The following is a 14,882-nucleotide window of genomic DNA, read 5'->3' on the forward strand; positions in this document are numbered from 1 at the left end:
GGTTCATGGGATCACCCCCAAGGAGTGCCTGAGGAGAGGACTTCAGCACTTCCAAGTGCAGCATCTGTAAAGGGAAGTTGCTCTGCTGCTGGGCAGGGCTTGCACTGATGCAGACTGAGAAAGAGCAGACCAGCTCCTGTCCCTTGCTGGGAGCTGCAGGAGAGGTACAGGCTGCTCTGGGCTGGGGCCCAGTGGAGCTTGTTCTGCAGAGAGGAAGTAGAGTCCCTGGCAGCTGCAGCCCTTCCCTCAGCCCAGAGCACAGAGGGTGGTGAAGGACTGCAGGGAGGGTGGGTAGCCCTTTGTGAACCTTGCTCCTTTGGAGAGAAGCTCTGTGCTGACAAGGATGTGTCACTGGGTCTGCAGGTCATGCCTGACCTGGGTGGGCTGTCAGATCCTTCTGTACCACCCAAGGGGACAGAACAGACCTTTGACTTCCACCAGGAATGTCTTCTGAAGGACCCAGAGCCAGCAAAGCTTCCACCAGTCTCCTATAAAAGCCCTTAGAGTGAACTGATAGGAAGAGCTTCTCTTCCTCCTCCTCCCTGTCCAGCTACCCTTGTGGCCTGACTGGCTCTGCCCCCAGCCTCTCCAACCAGTAACTCACTTGGCACTGCCTGTACCCCATGGAGCAGCCACTTCCCCTTGGGACTGGTGTTCCTGCAGACAGGACAGGACAGGACCTCCTCATGCAGGGCAGCAAAAGTGGAGGGGGGAGGGTGGGCTAAAAAGTGGGCAATAAAAAGGTCACACTAGGGAGCACACAGCCAGGGCTTCAAGGTCATGATCACCTGGAGCTCTCTGTGTGGGCTAAAACGAAGAGGTTAAAAGATCCATCATGTAGCTGGCTTTGTTTTATACACAACTCATACACACAGCTCCAGCCTGGGACTTCAGGACAACAAATCCACTGCTGTCAGGAAAGCTTTTTTGTTGTGCAAAACCTCCCTCCCCCCTCCCCTGGTCACCTGCAGCTACTGAGGGTCTCACACACACACAAAGGTTCCTTCCAACAGGCAAGCTGGTAAGAAAGAGTCCTCCCTATGTACAGTGGGTTAGAGAGAAGCTGGGAACAGTGCTGGCAGGAGGCACCAGGAGCTTGCCTCTATCTGGAAGTGTCCATGTTCTCCTCCTTAAAGTTACTGCAGTGCTCTATAACTTTCCTATGGATAAAACAGGGACAAGGAGAGAGGCTTCAGTTCTAGGCTGCAGCACCACAGCTGTGGGACAGCAATACAAGACCTGCCCACAGCCTGATCCCTGCCAGGGGGTCACTGCAGCCCCTGAGATGTGCACCCCACCACAGCTGCCCCTCTGGGGTGTTCATCCTGCAGGCAGGAGCTCACAGCCTGCCAGGGACTAGCAGCTGCAGCTGGCTTTGGACCCCAAGAGCTGTGGGGTGAGGGAGCCCACGAGAGTCTGGAGAACAGCAACACTGCAGGCTCCTGGGGCTGTTAGCTGTGAGGCTTCCTCTCCACCCAATGCATCAACCCTGGGTGACCTGTGTGTGCTGCCCACCCAGCAACACCCCTCTAGGCTCCTCACCCTCCTTGTCCTGCTTTGCCCTTCTGCTCCCTTCTCACCCCTCATGCACATCAGCACAGGCCCCTCTCTGGCAGCCTCAGCTGCATGCTTGTGGTGGTGTAGTGGGCTCCTACCTGGCCATCTCCTTGGTCTCCTGCCGTGCTGAGGCCATCTTGATCATGTCTTTCAGAAGGGGAATCCCACCCTCCTTGATCAGCAGTGGGCAGTACTTGTCAGCTGCAAAGAGTGTGACAGGTCCTGGTGACCCTTCCAGGAGTGGTATAAAGCGGGGCAGGAGGGGAGAGTGGAGCCCATGGCCTGAGTAGCCACCCAGCTTTGCTTGTGGCAGGAGGGGACAGAGAAGCCATGGCCAGAGAAGCCACCCAGCTTTGCTTTTGTTGTGGAGCCAGCCTGCCAGGGGTGCCCAGGCTGTGGGACACAGACACCAAACAGCTGAGAGCCTAAGCACAGCCCCAGGAGGCTCAGACAGCTTCCTGTGCATGAAGCTCACGGGGCCTGGTTTGGCTGTGCTGCTGGGAGAGTCCTGCAGCAGGCAGAGGCTCTCTCTGCCCCCATCTCTAAGCTGGGAAGAGTTCCTCAGCCAGCAAGCTCAGCCCCCCCAGCTGCAGTGCAGGGGATGTGATGCCCAGGGGGGAACTTACGGTAGACAGAGACCAGGTTGTAGAGCGCCCAGGTGGCCCAGTGCTGGCTGACTGGGGAGATGCCCTGGGGCAGCAGCCGAAGGATTGGCTCAAACGACCTGCACAGAACAGTGGGGCAGGGGTCAGCAACCCAGGAGCTGCTTCTCTCAGCACCTTTGCCACTCAGAGCAGGCAGAACTCCGTGCTCATGGATACCAGAGCAGGGAGCGTGGCAGAGGTCCTGGCATCCAGGCCTGTCTGTGGCACAGGGCAGCACAGGAAGGGCTCAGGAGGATTCCACATGTTGCACTCAAAGGATTTCTGGGAACTGCCTAAATATTCCCCCAGAAGGGTGCCAGCTCCAGCCAGGCTCCTGCCTTTCAGAAGCAAACAGCCCTGGGGAGGTGCACACAGGGAAGCTGCAAAACCCTCACTGAAGAACATCCTTGAGGAGGTTTCTCCTCCACTCTGAACAGTGCTTCCACACCGGGCCATGCCTCTTCCCTTCTTGCTGCTGGTGCTTGCTTCCTGTGACACTCCTGGCTCCCAGGTGAGCCCAAACTCCCCTCTCCCTCACCTGTAATTGATGTTTCTCCTGGAGTTGATGTCCCAGCTCTGGATGGCTGCCCACATCCTCTTCACAACCTCCTCTCGGTGGGGCTCACAAATCCCCCAAGCCTCTGGGCCATCAAACATGATATGGGAGAGCACACCACAGGCATTGTAGGACACCTCAATCCCATCTGCTTTGCTCTCCAGCAGGTTGCTGCCAAGAGAGAGATCATTTAGAGGCTTCAGGGCCTGCAGGAGAGGCAGGGGCAGGGCTGCAGAGCAGGCCCTCACCTGAAGACGCCGATGAACTGCGCTGTCATCAGCTGCGGGCGCAGCTCCCGCACCTCGGCCACGTTGCCCAGCAGCCCCAGCATGTTGCGGTGCAGCTCCTGCTTCTCTGGGAACTCCTGACAAGCAGAGGGCAGCGTCAGCCCGGGCAGGGCTCTGCAGAAGGGCTGAGTGCTGCAGGTAAGGGCTGCTCAGCACGTGCCAAGCGGCACCACTGGTGTTAAAGGGACGTGGGAAAGGACAGAACTGAGGCCACTCTGCTGCCCTGCCCTGTGTGAAGCCTGGGGACAGAGAAGCTGGCTGGGGGCATGGGGTGAGACAAGAAACCTTGTGAGCTTTTTCTTCTCTGCAGTGCAGGCAGAGCTGCCTCAAGGACCTGCCCAGCCAGCAGCCTCTGCACTGCTGAAGGCACCATACTCACTTTCAAGCACTCCAAGAACAGTTTCATGCCACTGTAGTTGAGGAACATCTCACAGTTGTCAGGGGTCTCATCAGTGATGTTCCAGAGGGCACTCCAGGAGAACTCCATCACCTGGTCACACTACAGAGCAGAAGAGGAAGGGATGGGAGCAGAGCTTTGGCAAGAACCAGTGCCTGCTGTCACCCTCCACAGCTCATGGCTAAGGAAGGTTAATCACTTTCAACTTGCCAGCAAATGGGGGTTAGTTTAATCATTTTTGCCTCCCTGTGGCCTTCCCCTGGGCTCCCCCTGGGACAGGACACTCTGCAGCATCAGCTGAGGAGCCTGGTGTCTGCTGGAGGAGCTCTCCCTGCAGTGCAGGGCAGGCACTCACCGTTTTGTCAGCCAGCTTCTTCTGGATCAGCTTCAGCATCGTCTGTGGGCAGAGCAAGGAAGACAGTGAGAAGCAGCTCAGGAACCTGAGCTACAACTGCAGCCAGTCTCTGGCCAGCTGCAACTTTGGTCTTTTGCAGAGCACCTCCTTGGTCCATTCTCTGCCCTGGCAGGGCTGGGTTATGTGCAACACTGACAGCACTCAGAGCTGAGCTACGCCACAGCCCCTGAGCTGTCCAGGTTGCAGTCAGTTTTGAGCAGTGTGGCAAGGTCTGGCGTGTGGCCTAACTGCCCCAAAGCAGTGGCCTCTGAGAAGCTGAGGGGTGTGGGCTGGCATGAGCTGGGAGGCTGCTGCAGGCTTGGAGACAGAGAAGGAACTGGTCACAAGGTGGTACCAGGTCTGGAAAGGAACCAGTGTGCTGGAGAGGCAAAGCCTGAGGTTGCACAACTGCCCTGCTCCCACAGCCAGCTTGCTTCTGACTCCAGCGCTGGTCAGGCTGCAGGTGCCACGTGGAGGGGTGGGCACAGGAAGGGCTGGCTCTGCTGGGGCCGGGCTGGGGCTCTGCTCCCCTGCAGTCACACTGTGGGGCTGGAGGCCTTTGTGGGCTGCTGCAAGGGAACTGTGCTAGCCTGGGTTAAGGACAAGCAGACAGCTTGGGGCCATACCAACCATGACAAACCCCATCTTGCCCACGGCCTCCTTGTGGTCGTTGTCCACCTGGCAGACCAGGGCGTTGCAGAGGTGCACCGCGATGCGCTGGATGGACTCATCCTGCCGGCTCTGGTTGAGGATGCTGAGCAGCAGCTCGTTGACTCGGCGGTACTGGAACTCCAGCTCCTCAGGGATGCTGAAGTTGCACAGCGTCAGGCAGCAGTTCCGCTGCACCTGGGGGAGAGCGAGGGCCAAGGGGCCATGGAGACCTGGGCAGCTCCCGATGGTGCCCTGCTGCCTGGCACCGAGGCCAGCTTCTGCTTGCCTCCAGCAGGGCCCCAGCCCTGCCAGTGCCCTGTGCTCTCTGGCACCTTGTTCTCAGCGCCCACTGTCACCCAGTGCCCACCACGCTCCACACCAGCTGCTGGCTGCCTGGAGGCTCTGTGGAGCAGCTGCCACTCTGCAGCCCAGGGGCACCGTGCCAGCGCACTTCCAGCGCTCTGCAGCAGGGTAAGAGTTTCCTTCTGCTGCCTTAGCACCCCGGGGCAGTGCTGCACACCCGTGGGTCACACCCTGGCACCAGGGGCAGAGCCCTGCTACCTTCCTCCCCTCCGCCTGGAGACCGTGGCCTGGCCCTTGTGTGCAGGCACCGCCAGTGCCAGAGGCTTTGCTGCCCCAGGTGCTGAGAGCAGGCTGGGGGTGCGGCAGGGGGCGGAGGGCTGCTCTCACCGTGACCTCCTGGTAGGCCTCCATGCCGTTGAGCACCACCTGGATCACCTGGCGCCGCAGCCGCACGCTCTGCTCCGTGCGGTACTCCGAGTTGGTCAGGTAGAAGAGCGCGGCGCTGCCGGTCACCTGGATGTTCTTGTCGTCCTTGTGGCACCTCAGGGCTGTGATCACCAGCTGCAGGAAGCAACGGGAAGCCGCAGTGCCGCTGCGGAGCCGCGCCGCGGCCTGGCCGCGGGGAGGTGCCAGGACGCCGAGGTTCCCAGAGCCCCTGCGCCGAGCTGGTGCCCGGGGAGGAGCAGACTGAGCGCAGAGGTCCCCTGGGCAGGGGCTGCAGGGGGCTCACCTGCAGGGCTCGCAGCAGCTGGCTGCAGCGCTCGATGCGGGCGATGTCGAAGAGCAGGTTGATGGCCCTGGAGGTGATCTCTGGCCGGTGCTCGGTGTAGGCCTCGATGGCGTTCAGGACCTGCTCCTCGTTCTTGTCGCCACTGACCTGGCCCGGGGGCAGGGCAGGGTGAGGCGGGGCAGGGCGAGGCGGGGCGGGGCGGGGCGAGGCGGGGCGGGGCGAGGCGGGGCGAGGCGGGGCAGGGCGAGGCGGGGCAGGGCGAGGCGGGGCAGCCTCCATGAGAAAGGAAAGCTCCAGGGCTGCAGCCTCCCTCCGCCCTGCTAGCAGGACTGGGCCCGGGGTGAAAGCAGAGGCGGAGTCACCGCTCCGCCCCGCTCCGAGGTGGCACCTCTGGGGCACGGCATTCACCACAAGGACTCCTTCCTCTCCTCAGACCCTTTTCTGACAGTCACAGACACCCTGCCCCCTTGGGCAGTGACTTCTCCAGGCCCCTCTCCAAGAGGCACCTTGAATCCCTCTGAAAGCCCCTGGGGCCCCAGCCTTGCCTGCTGGCAGTGCTCCTGCATCCGCAAGCAGCTGCTGAAAGGTCAGAGCTCAGCTGTCACACCTGAGACCCCCAGAATTTCCCTGGCAGCCAGCAGCTGTCACTCCCTCAGCCTCTCCCAGGTGCCAGTGCCCTGTGCCCGTACCTTGTAGGCTGGGATGTGTGCCAGGCGGCACAGGGAGGTTTCGAAGAGCCCCAGGAACTGCAGAGGTCGTTTCAGGCCCCGGAAGGGAGCGATGCTGCTCTTCGCCGGCTCGATGCTGAGGGACAGAAGAGACCACTGCTGATGGCACTGTCCAGCCCCTGCCCCAGCCCTGCTCATGGGATAGGAAAGCAAAGCTCTTGGCTGCCTGGGAAAGCAGAGCTCCAGGCTGAGGTGCCCCAGGATCTGCAGGGGTCCAGCTCACAGCTGGAGATGTGCCTTCAGACTCTGAGCTCCTGAACCACTCAGCCCTGTGAGCATTCATCTGCTGACCCAGTGCAGAGAAGCTGTGTCTGGAAGAGCCTGGATTTGAGTGAGGGTAAGAAAACATTTTGTGTAGAACACAGGAAAGGGCTCTGGAGTCCTCCCAGAAGGAAGAGGAACCCTGCAAGAGATGCCTGGAGGAATATGTGTGAACAGCCCAACTGAACTGCTTCTGCAAGCATGGAAGGGAGACAGGATCAGTTTTATCACTCTTGGAAGTCCCTGCCTGTGTCTCATACAGGAATCACAGTGAGTTCCCAGCCCAGCAGAGCTGCCTCCTGTTGTTAGCATTAATCAGACCTGCAGGGCTTGGGAACGGAGCAGGGAGCTGCTCCTGACTGCTCTGTGCCTGACCCATCCCAGCAGAGCTCAGCACTGCTGCTCCCTCACCTCGTCTGCCCCATCTTCTCCTCCATGCTGGGGATGGTGCAGTTCTCCAGCATGGTGTGCCCTGAGATGTCCAACGAGCTGAGGTTGCCCAAGTGCTCCACGAAGAGGCTCAGCACCCTCCGGGTCAGCTTGAACTTGTAGTAACTGGAGAGGTGGTCTCGGGAGATGTCCAGGTGCCTGCAGAGGGCAGAGAGCAGCTCAGAGCCTGCCAAGCACCAGCTGGGGCTCCTGCCCCTCACCAGGGGAAGCTGGCAGCCAGCTGGGCACATCACTCCGCTCTTCCCTCCTTCACAAGGTACAGCAGCACGGTGCTGAGGGATGTGGCAGCAGGACCTGGCCCTGTGTCTGACCCCAGCAGGCAGCTGCCTGGCAGAGGTCTGCTCAGAATGGGTCACCTTGAGCCCTGCGGCCCCCACGAACCCTGTGGCCACAGCATTGCTCCAGCTCTGCCCCCCCTGGGGGTTAAGATGCACTGCAGGATCTCTGCAGCCCCAAGGCCTTTCCCACCAGCTGTTACAGTTTGTGTCTTTCTCACTCTTCTCTTCTCCCCCCAGGCTGCTGCCCTGCCCTGATCTCAGGCAGGTGTTCAGACGGTTTCCTCCTGGGCAAACCCTGACACCCAGGCAGTGCTGGGACAAACTGAGCAGCCACCACATGCAGGGGGAGGCCTCACAGGGCAGAGCCTGCTCTTGCCTGCCAGGCAGCAGCTGAGGCCCTTGGGAGAGGCTTTTCTGAACTGCCCAGGACAGGAGCTGGCATCCCACTCACAAAGTGTCTGCTGCCCGTTGTGGGCCAAGCCTCACTGCACATCACTGGGAGCTCAAGCACCTGGATGTGGAAAAGGTTATCCAGGGTGCAGCAGAGACTGCAGGTCAGGTGTGACTGTGGCCCCTCTAGGTTATGCTGGCAGCACAGGGGACACCTGAGCCACTGCACAGCATCTTTCCTGTGAGGCCCTTCCTTTGGCTTGGAAACCCTGGGTCCCTTTCCTGGTACCTCTGCAGTCTGACCACAGCTGTCTGCCCTCTTGCAGGAAGTCACTTCCCTGCCAGCAGCCCTGGGGCAAGGGATCTGCACTGCTCCTTCCCACCCCTGCTGGTGTGGCCAACAGCCAGGCTGAGCTCACAGCTCTGGCACTGCTGCTGGGCAGTGGCTTGGAGCTCAGCATGGCTGCTGCTGCTGGATGTGCACACAGCTGCAGAGCTGCTCTGGGCACCTCTCAGGTGCCCGCTGGGGTTTGGTGAGGGTTGGGTTTGGCTTGTCTGGGGGTGTGTGGTGCATTTCCAAGAAGGGATGTGTGCCAAGTGCTGTCAGCTACTGAGCTGTTCCTGGCAAGGTCCATAACCTGAAACCAGCTGTGGGTGGCTTCCTGGCAGCAGGCAAGGAGAGCATTCCCAGGAGACCTTTCCCATCAGTGGGAAGAGGATGGCCAGGGAAGCTGCCAGCTGCTGACCTGAGCTTGTGAAGCTGTGTGATCACTTGGATGTGCTCCTCTGAGAGGTCCATGTTGTACAGCACTAGGGAGACCAGAGTGTCCTTCCACTGGGTCAGGAAGCCCAGGTCGCTGAGCTGGATGCCAGAGAGGTCGAGCGCGGCCAGCGCCGCCAGGGGGCGCAGCAGGCTCTCCACGTTGACGCCGTCGATCAGCCGGCCCAGGTTCAGGAAGCGCAGGCGGCTGAAGCCCTCGAAGGTGAAGTCCTTGACCAAGACCTGGCGGGTGGGGTTCACCAGGCAGTCATCCTCACAGCCTCCAGGGTTCTCCTCCTCGTAGAAGATATTGCAGCAGCCAAAGAGGCTCAGGGAGATCAGTGTGTGGCTGAAGCTCACCAAGGTCTGCAGACTCTTGGCTGTCAGCTTCTCACAGTTGGTCAGGTAGAGCTCAACCAGATCCTGGAGGATGGGAAATCAGAATCAGAGATGCTGCACAGGCACAGTGCCCACCCTGCCTGCTCCCACACCTCCCAGAGGGACAGCCTGAGGACAGCCACCGCCAAACCTGGCCACTGTCCCCACCCACTACAGCAGCCTGGCAGCTGAGGAGGGAGGAGCTGAGCTCCCAGGGAAAATGTGGCCAGTGAAGGATGGAGCCTTGGGAATCTCTGGGTGCCAGGGATCCCAGCTGGTGCCCAGGCAGCTGTGCTGGAGCCTGCCAGTGCAACACCACCTGCTTCCTGATGGCCTCCAGGTCCTGGTCCTGCACGATCTGCTCCCGCAGGTGGATCCGAGCCAGCCTGGTGCTGCGGGGGTCGGAGAAGAGGGTGAAGAAGCTCTCATGGGGCTCAAAGATGCTGTCTGTCTTCACCAGCTCCACGTACCTGTGGTGGGGCACTGGGGTCAGCACAGCAGCACACAAGGGCTCACTCCAGCACCCTCACTGGTGACCAGGTGCCTAAGCACAGAGACTCCCCTGTGGGTGGCAGGAGCTGGCCTGGCACCTCTGCCTGCACACAGCTAAGGGCCCCCAGGCACAGCTCAGGCAAGGCTCTGTGCAGGGCCATGGGGTTTGCCCAGCTGCTTAAACTTGGGCATTTTTCAGAGAGCTGGCTAGGCAGAGCCCCCTGCCAGGCTTTGTGAGCAGGAGCTGAGCCAAGAGGCTTTGAGGGCCAAGGTGTAGAGATCCCTGGAAGCAGTTTGCTTTGTAAAGCTACAGGAGCAGCAGCCTGCAGACCCAACATCTGTTAGCACTTTGCACCCCCTGCTCTCTGCTCTGCAGTGCCTCGTGGTGGGAAATGGGAGACACTGCCTTGCTGCCTGCTGCTCCCTGCAGCTCTGGGACTGCAGGGACTGCTTCACTCCAGGGTAGCTATGTGGGAATGCTGAGCTGACAGCAGCACAGCAGCCCCTGGGAACTCCTGCTCCTGAGCTCAGTGCAAATCCTCATTTCCAGCAGGAGCAGCCCCTGGAAGGGAACTGCCCCACTCCTGCCATCCCCCTCGGGAGCTGCGCTCGCCCTGCCCCGAGCCCCGGGCCCCGCAGCGGCCCGGCCCCAGCCGTACTCATTGACCAGCTTGTCGCAGATCTCGCTGGGCAGGAAGATGTCAGGGTGCAGCCTCAGGGTCTGGTTGTCCAGCAGGTAGCAGAGGGTCCCCTCCAGGTTGCGCAGGCAGTAATCTGTGCAGAGCCTCATCAGCGACTCAGGGCTGTCGGATGCCATCCTGGGGGCACTCGTGGGGAGGGCAGCAGCAGAAGGAAGCTTGGGATTCAGTAGATCCTTTCCTCAGGTGAAGTTCCAGGATGGATCTCACAAGGCCATCAGGACAGCTGTGAGCAGAGGGGAGGACAAGCTGCAGTGAGCAGGCCACAGGGGCAGGAGCCCTGCAGGGCTGCTGCTGCAGCAGGCTGCTGCTTGTTGGCAGCACATCACTTGCTGACCTCCAAGGAACCTGCAGCAGTTTGGCCTCTCTGGCAGCATGCCCTTAACTCAATGGTCTCCCCACCCCAGGGGACATGATGGGGATGAGCTGACGTGAAAAACGTTTGGGAGTGAGGCTACAGAGCAGAAGCTTCCTCAGTGCAGGGCTTATCTGGCTGACAAAGGCCCTCTGGAAGGGAAGTGGCAGAGCCCACACTGGCTGAGGGGGTTGGATAAACCACCACAACGCTTGCCAGGAGGATCCTTTCTAAGGGCCCACTGGGATCTGGCGGCCTCCTATCTTCTGCCTTCAGTTCTGTTTGCCACCATTCCAAGTGAAGCTTCCTGCTCAACAGAATGTTTCCTGCACGTCCTTGACCCGGGCTGTGAAGTGGATCAGCAGGCAGAGGGAAGCCGTTTGAGATGCAGGTGTACAGGCAGCTAAAATCAGTGAAACCCTGGCTCCTGAGGCTGGAAAAGGGAAACCCAGAACCCACAGCCCTCGGGAGCTGTGTCAGGACAGGAGGCAGGGATGGAATGGGCAGGGCACAGAGCATTGTCTTGCTGGCCAGGGGGTCCTGGCTGGGCGAACGCAGGTGGGAGGAAGCTGTTCTGTGCTCTGCTTCACCTCCAGCACAAGTCCCTCTCCCAGACTTTGCCTGCAGCTTGCTTGAGACAACCTTTCCAGAAAGGCAAGACCAGCAGGAAGCTCTGAAGCAGCTGGCAGACGTGTTCTGCTACCCCTACCAGTTCCCCTCCGCCTGCAGCCGGCAGGGCCTGCAGCCGGCAGAGCCTGCAGCCGGCAGGGCGTGCAGCCGGCAGAGCCTGCAGCCGGCAGAGCCTGCAGCCGGCAGGGCCTGCAGCCGGCAGGGCCTGCAGCCGGCAGGGCGTGCAGCCGGCAGGGCCTGCAGCCGGCAGGGCCTGCAGCCGGCAGGGCGTGCAGCCGGCAGAGCCTGCAGCCGGCAGGGCCTGCAGCCGGCAGGGCCTGCAGCCGGCAGAGCCTGCAGCCGGCAGGGCCTGCAGCCGGCAGAGCCTGCAGCCGGCAGGGCGTGCAGCCGGCAGGGCGTGCAGCCGGCAGGGCGTGCAGCCGGCAGAGCCTGCAGCCGGCAGAGCCTGCAGCCGGCAGGGCCTGCAGCCGGCAGATCCTGCAGCCGGCAGGGCCTGCAGCCGGCAGGGCCTGCAGCCGGCAGGGCCTGCAGCCGGCAGGGCGTGCAGCCGGCAGGGCGTGCAGCCGGCAGGGCGTGCAGCCGGCAGAGCCTGCAGCCGGCAGGGCCTGCAGCCGGCAGATCCTGCAGCCGGCAGGGCCTGCAGCCGGCAGGGCCTGCAGCCGGCAGGGCCTGCAGCCGGCAGGGCCTGCAGCCGGCAGATCCTGCAGCCGGCAGGGCCTGCAGCCGGCAGAGCCTGCAGCCGGCAGGGCGTGCAGCCGGCAGGGCCTGCAGCCGGCAGGGCGTGCAGCCGGCAGAGCCTGCAGCCGGCAGAGCCTGCAGCCGGCAGATCCTGCAGCCGGCAGAGCCTGCAGCCGGCAGAGCCTGCAGCCGGCAGAGCCTGCAGCCGGCAGGGCCTGCAGCCGGCAGAGCCTGCAGCCGGCAGGGCCTGCAGCCGGCAGGGCCTGCAGCCGGCAGGGCCTGCAGCCGGCAGAGCCTGCAGCCGGCAGGGCCTGCAGCCGGCAGAGCCTGCAGCCGGCAGGGCCTGCAGCCGGCAGGGCCTGCAGCCGGCAGGGCCTGCAGCCGGCAGAGCCTGCAGCCGGCAGGGCCTGCAGCCGGCAGGGCCTGCAGCCGGCAGATCCTGCAGCCGGCAGGGCCTGCAGCCAGCAGAGCCTGCAGCCGGCAGGGCGTGCAGCCGGCAGGGCCTGCAGCCGGCAGGGCCTGCAGCCGGCAGGGCGTGCAGCCGGCAGGGCGTGCAGCCGGCAGGGCGTGCAGCCGGCAGGGCGTGCAGCCGGCAGGGCGTGCAGCCGGCAGAGCCTGCAGCCGGCAGATCCTGCAGCCGGCAGATCCTGCAGCCGGCAGATCCTGCAGCCGGCAGGGCCTGCAGCCGGCAGGGCCTGCAGCCGGCAGAGCCTGCAGCCGGCAGGGCCTGCAGCCGGCAGAGCCTGCAGCCGGCAGAGCCTGCAGCCGGCAGGGCCTGCAGCCGGCAGGGCCTGCAGCCGGCAGAGCCTGCAGCCGGCAGGGCCTGCAGCCGGTGTTCTCCCACTGTTGGCTCCATGGCCGCAGATCCCCACTCACGAATCCACTGACAACCTCCTGCCACGTGCCGCTGGAAAGAGCCAGCGCCTGGGACCTGCCCAAGCAGCTCGGGGCACCAAAGGGCAGGAGCTGCCTTCCTGAGGCTCTGACAACCCTCTGCTCCCCTCTGCTGAGACCAGCGCAGTGTGGCTGCTGCACCCCAGCTGCCCTTCAGCTTCTGAGCTCCCCATGCACCACCAGCAACCCCCCCCGAGCTGAACAGAGGGGGCAGTGGCTCAGCCTTCCCAGGCAGGGAACACCGAAGCGGAGCCCTCATCCTCATGCTCTACTGGGGGTATCTGAGCAGTCTCCAAAGCTGCTGCTGGGGCTTGTGCACAGCACAGGACACAAATCAGTCTCTGCCTCCCATGCTTCTTCCACTTTCTGCTCTGATGGATTTGCCTTCAGCTCAGCACACGAGGGACTCGAGTCCCTTGGAAACAGCCCCAGGCACAGCAACCTGCACCAACCCCACCCCTCAGCAGCCTTCTTGCAGTAACCTCTCCACCACCCAAAGGAACCTGCAGCAGAGGCTGCTCTGCTCTCCCTCTCAGCAGCCTCCCAGGTCCTGCCAGCCTCTCTGGCAAACCCTGCTCCAGGGCACACCTGCATCAGTGCCTCAGGCTGGGCACCGCTCCTGGCACCCCTGGGGCCACCCCTGCCAAGATCCCCTGCTTGGCACTCCAGAGCCATCTCCCCTCCCAGCCTCTCCCTCCAGCCAAGCCTGACTCAGGTGGCTGCGTGCCAGCGACACGGCGTGAGGCTGCTGCTCTAGCACTGGTTGGCAGAGCTGCCCAGCAGCAGGGACCTGCCCCAGCAGAGGGCAAGCAGTGCAGGCTGGCAGGACCTGCTCAGAGCCAGATGCTGCAAACGCAGAGTCTGGCACAAGCAAATCTGCACTGTCATTTTAGCTGACCCTGCAGCTGCAGAGCGCTCTGGCTGCACTCAGCAGTGGTCACCACAGCTGGTGCAGGGAAACAACATCCCTGCCCCACAGCAGGGAAACCGAGGCACGAGTGGCCCAGCAGAGCTGTGCTCTCCAACCCCGGCCTGCTGAAACCGACAGGGCAAACGCCACTCCTGCTGCTCTCTGTGCCTGCCTGCAGGGGAATGCTCGCTCGGATCGATGAATCGGGTCATGCACTTCCTTCCCCCGAGCTGCCCTGCCCAAGGGGACAGGCCCGTAGCCAGGCAGCGGGGATCGGCCACCCCAGCCCGCAGCGGCGCCTGCCAGCCGGAGCCCTGTCCCCAGCCCCAGCTCTGGCCACGACCCCGACCCTCGCTTCCCCGACCCTGGCTCCGGCCCCGCTCCCTCAGGCGACTTTCCCTTCCCGAGCACTCAGAGGTCACCTGGCCCGGCAGCGCCGAGGCTCCTGCAGGCCGGGCTGCCGCGGCCCGGGCCCTGCCTGACGGGACCTGGCTGCTCCCGGTAGCGCCGGTGAGCGGCGCCGGGCGGTGCTGCCGGGGGCGGCTGTCCCGCCGGGGCCGGCACTGCCTCCCCGGCCCTCCGCGGGCAGGCCCGGTGCCCCCGGGCAGGGCGAACCCCGAGGGTCGGACTGGGGAGGGGGCCACCGGCACTCACCTGGCGCCAGGCCCTCGCCCGGCGCGGCGGAAGGGGGGCGGCGGCAGTCCCGGCTGGTCCCGGCGCCGCTCCCCCGGGCGGGCAGGGGGTCCGCGTCCTCCTCGGGCCCGCTCCCCCCGCCGCGGCCTCCGCTGTCAACAAACCCCGCCGTCACTTCCGCCAGCCGGGCCGCCCGCACCGGAAGCGCCGCCGCTTTCCTCCCGGAAACACCGGCCCCGGAACGCTCGGGCCGTGCCCGGTGCCCGCTCCCCGCTCCCCGCCGGCGCCGGAAGGCAGCGCAGGGCTGCGGGGCGCCGGCGCTGCCTCGCGCCGTGACGTCACGGGGCGCGAGGGTGACGTCACGGCCGCGGCGCACCCCGCGGGATGTCCCTGCGCGGCTCGGGCTCCTCGCGCCGCCCGCAGCCCCGCGTCCGCCCCTCGGGGCGCCGCCACCACCCCGGCCCTCTGTGAGCGCGCAGCCCGCACAGACCTCACTGGCAGCCGCCATCGCCGCGGGCCCCGCTCCCGGCGGCCGTGCGCACGGGCCGTAGGCACCGGACCGGGGAGGGCGCAGCCGCCTCGCGCTTCCCCCTGTGCTCTGAGCACCGGCGGGACCCCGGTGGCCGGCGGGGCGTTTGCGAAGGCGGGCAGCGCTGCGGGTGCCTGGGGAGGGGGCCCGGCCGTGAGTGCGGTGCCGTGGCAGGTCACGACCCGCAGCAGCCCCGCCACCGGCGGCGGCGCCGGGCCCGAGCCCGTGTACAGTCCGGAGCCCCCGGAGCGAGCCCCGGGGCGGGGCGGGGCGGGGCGGGGCCCCCCGGCACGGCCCCT

General features: G+C 64.0%; 1 protein-coding gene across 3 annotated transcripts; it reads right to left on the reverse strand.

The window, feature by feature from the left end:
• Positions 1 to 713: 713 nt before the first annotated feature.
• ZER1 (zyg-11 related cell cycle regulator) lies at positions 714 to 14,802 on the reverse strand. Of its 3 annotated transcripts, XM_054174318.1 has the most exons (17): positions 14,076 to 14,243; positions 9,916 to 10,180; positions 9,084 to 9,234; positions 8,747 to 8,809; positions 8,373 to 8,629; positions 6,920 to 7,096; positions 6,209 to 6,323; positions 5,520 to 5,666; positions 5,177 to 5,350; positions 4,466 to 4,681; positions 3,797 to 3,838; positions 3,424 to 3,543; positions 3,006 to 3,121; positions 2,740 to 2,928; positions 2,184 to 2,281; positions 1,656 to 1,758; positions 714 to 1,160 (listed from the first exon to the last, which is right to left on the reverse strand). In XM_054174318.1, exons 2-17 carry the CDS (start codon positions 10,071 to 10,073, stop codon positions 1,103 to 1,105), a joined length of 2,184 nt encoding a protein of 727 aa, XP_054030293.1. In that variant the 5' UTR covers positions 10,074 to 10,180; positions 14,076 to 14,243; the 3' UTR covers positions 714 to 1,102. The 3 variants fall into 3 exon arrangements, with proteins under 3 accessions (XP_054030293.1, XP_054030292.1, XP_054030291.1); XM_054174317.1 differs by lacking the exon at positions 14,076 to 14,243 and adding an exon at positions 14,545 to 14,802 and having other exon boundaries at positions 8,373 to 8,809; XM_054174316.1 differs by having other exon boundaries at positions 8,373 to 8,809.
• Between the last annotated feature and the right edge of the window lie 80 nt (positions 14,803 to 14,882).

This window comes from Dryobates pubescens, chromosome 29, assembly GCF_014839835.1.
Source record: "Dryobates pubescens isolate bDryPub1 chromosome 29, bDryPub1.pri, whole genome shotgun sequence".
In the NCBI taxonomy this organism is placed as follows: domain Eukaryota; kingdom Metazoa; phylum Chordata; class Aves; order Piciformes; family Picidae; genus Dryobates; species Dryobates pubescens.

Excerpts from the sequence above, each read along its gene's own strand:
- ZER1 (XM_054174317.1), bottom strand. The coding sequence starts at position 10,073 with ATGGCATCCGACAGCCCTGAGTCGCTGATGAGGCTCTGCACAGATTAC. Across the intron at positions 6,324-6,919 it reads GAGAAGATGGGGCAGACGAG|CATCGAGCCGGCGAAGAGCA; the intron begins GTGAGGGAGCAG and ends TCTGTCCCTCAG. Across the intron at positions 4,682-5,176 it reads AGGCCTACCAGGAGGTCACG|GTGCAGCGGAACTGCTGCCT; the intron begins GTGAGAGCAGCC and ends GCTCTCCCCCAG.